Source organism: Neophocaena asiaeorientalis, unplaced genomic scaffold (genome assembly GCF_003031525.2).
Source record: "Neophocaena asiaeorientalis asiaeorientalis breed wild unplaced genomic scaffold, Neophocaena_asiaeorientalis_V1.1 scaffold30, whole genome shotgun sequence".
Taxonomy (NCBI): domain Eukaryota; kingdom Metazoa; phylum Chordata; class Mammalia; order Artiodactyla; family Phocoenidae; genus Neophocaena; species Neophocaena asiaeorientalis.
In genome coordinates, this window is record NW_020174923.1 from 340,167 (window position 1) to 342,085 (window position 1,919).

General features: G+C 58.5%; 1 protein-coding gene across 1 annotated transcript in view; it reads right to left on the reverse strand.

The window, feature by feature from the left end:
* Positions 1 to 258: 258 nt before the first annotated feature.
* CACNG4 (calcium voltage-gated channel auxiliary subunit gamma 4) overlaps positions 259 to 1,919 on the reverse strand; it is a 62,832-nt gene continuing 61,171 nt past the window's right edge. The window contains exon 4 of the mRNA XM_024760794.1: positions 259 to 1,807. Coding sequence (XP_024616562.1) covers positions 1,281 to 1,807 — 527 coding nt within the window. The 3' untranslated portion in view covers positions 259 to 1,280. The remainder of the gene's footprint in view (positions 1,808 to 1,919) is intronic.

Below are 1,919 nucleotides of genomic sequence, written 5' to 3' on the forward strand. Positions count from 1 at the left end.
GAAAGCACGTGTTTATATAAAAGAGGCTCAGCTCCGTGTTCCAGAAAGCTGTTCCCCTGAGCCCGGACACGCTTCCACATTCTCTGCTTGCCTCCGGAGGCGAGAAACGGTTGGAAAAACGTCAAGCTTGGAACCTGCCGCCTCCCTTCCCAGGTGCTCGGCCCTTTCATCCAAACTTCCTCGCTGAGTGCTTTCAGGGGCGGGGCGAGAGCAGAAGAAGTGACAGTAACGGGGCTTGGGGCAGGGGCTGCTGCCACTTTTTAAGAGAGAATGAATGTAACTGCTCTCCTGGCGTTTCTGCCAGAAATCAGGATGAGTGACCACCCCGGAAACGGGGGGTTGTTCTGATCTTTTGGCCTCTGCTCACCCTCGGGTCTCCCTTTCTTGCACAAGGTTCAGGCTCTTGTTGCCAAACACCTGGGGGGAAGGTCTGTCCCTATGACCCCCGAGGAGGGGCAGAGCTGCTCCTCAGGCCAGTGGGCAGAGGTGGGGGGACAAAGTAAGAGGCCACCCTTCCTCTGACCCGTGGAATCTTCCTGACTCTCAAGTACAGTCAGTGAGTTCTGCCCTTCCCATGTGAGGCAGAACATTCCAGAAGCAGAGAGGAGGAGCCTTTACCTCACACCCAGGCCAGCAAAGACGCCCCCAAACCCCGCGGATTCCTCCGCAGGCCTCGATGTCCCCAGGCTGAGGGAAGCGGCCCCGGACAGCACAAAGGCCAGAGCACCAGGTGGTCACAGGCTCTCTCCTCAGCATCAGTGTTGTCTCAACAAGCAGCCACTGCCAGAGACAGACAGACAGAGGGAAAGGGGGCAAACTTCGGCTTCCTCGCCTGCGGCCCACAGACCAGAACCTTGGGTTCAAAAGCAGCTGCCCAGCATCCGAAGGCCCCTGCGGGCCCGGTGAAGCCGGGCAGAGATGGAAGGCCCCGAAAGCCTGTTCTTCCGGCAGAAGATGTGTTTCCAAGAGGAGATAATGGCTTGATTTTGTTTTCCCGGGTGGGGCAAGGCTGTGCAGCCTCAGGAGAGCTCTGGGGCCTCCTGGGAGATTTCGGAACCCCGGGGCATCAAAACACCCTCCTGGGGGATAAAATCAGCCATCTTGCTTCTGATTCCCATCTCCGGAGCTTCGCTTCAAGCCAGCCCGCGACCCATTCTGGAGACCCGGGAGGGTGGGGTTCGGCCTCAGTCTGTTGTTGGTCTGTCTTAAGGGTCAGATGCCCCCTGGGGGGTCCAAGCCGTCCATCTGGGGAGAGGCCGGTGCTGAGAGGACGGGGCAGATCACACAGGGGTGGTCCGCCGGTTGAGCACGCTGATATGCACGCCTCCCTTCAGGTCCTGCTGGAAGAAGTCGTGCGCCTGTAGGAAGCCGGCCTCCCGGTCGGGGCTGTAGCTGGCAGCCGTGGTCACCTTGAGGGGCTCCCTGGACAGCGTGTACATGGACAGCTCACCCATGGGAATGGCCCCGGCGATCTTCAGCCCCACTGGAGATGCGTCCCTGGACGGAGAGGCCTCGGTGGACCTGGAGCTGGACCGCGAGCGCCGCCGCCGGTACCGGTAGCTCGGCATCCTGGCGTAGGGTGACGAGGAGGGAGCCTTAAGGAACTCCCGTTTGGTCTTAAATCTCAACTCTTTGTTTTTCTCAATGTAAATGTTTACGGCCAGGACGCCCACGGTCTCAGCCACAATGAAAGACAGGGCTCCGAAGTAAAAAGACCAGCCGTAGTTGTAATGGTTTTTTTTGTCTTCGTCGCGCTTGTCGCTGGGGTCTCCCGTGTTGCTGGAAATGTAGACGATGATGCCGATGAAAATGTTTACGGCCAGGACGCCCACGGTCTCAGCCACAATGAAAGACAGGGCTCCGAAGTAAAAAGACCAGCCGTAGTTGTAATGGTTTTTTTTGTCTTCGTCGCGCTTGTC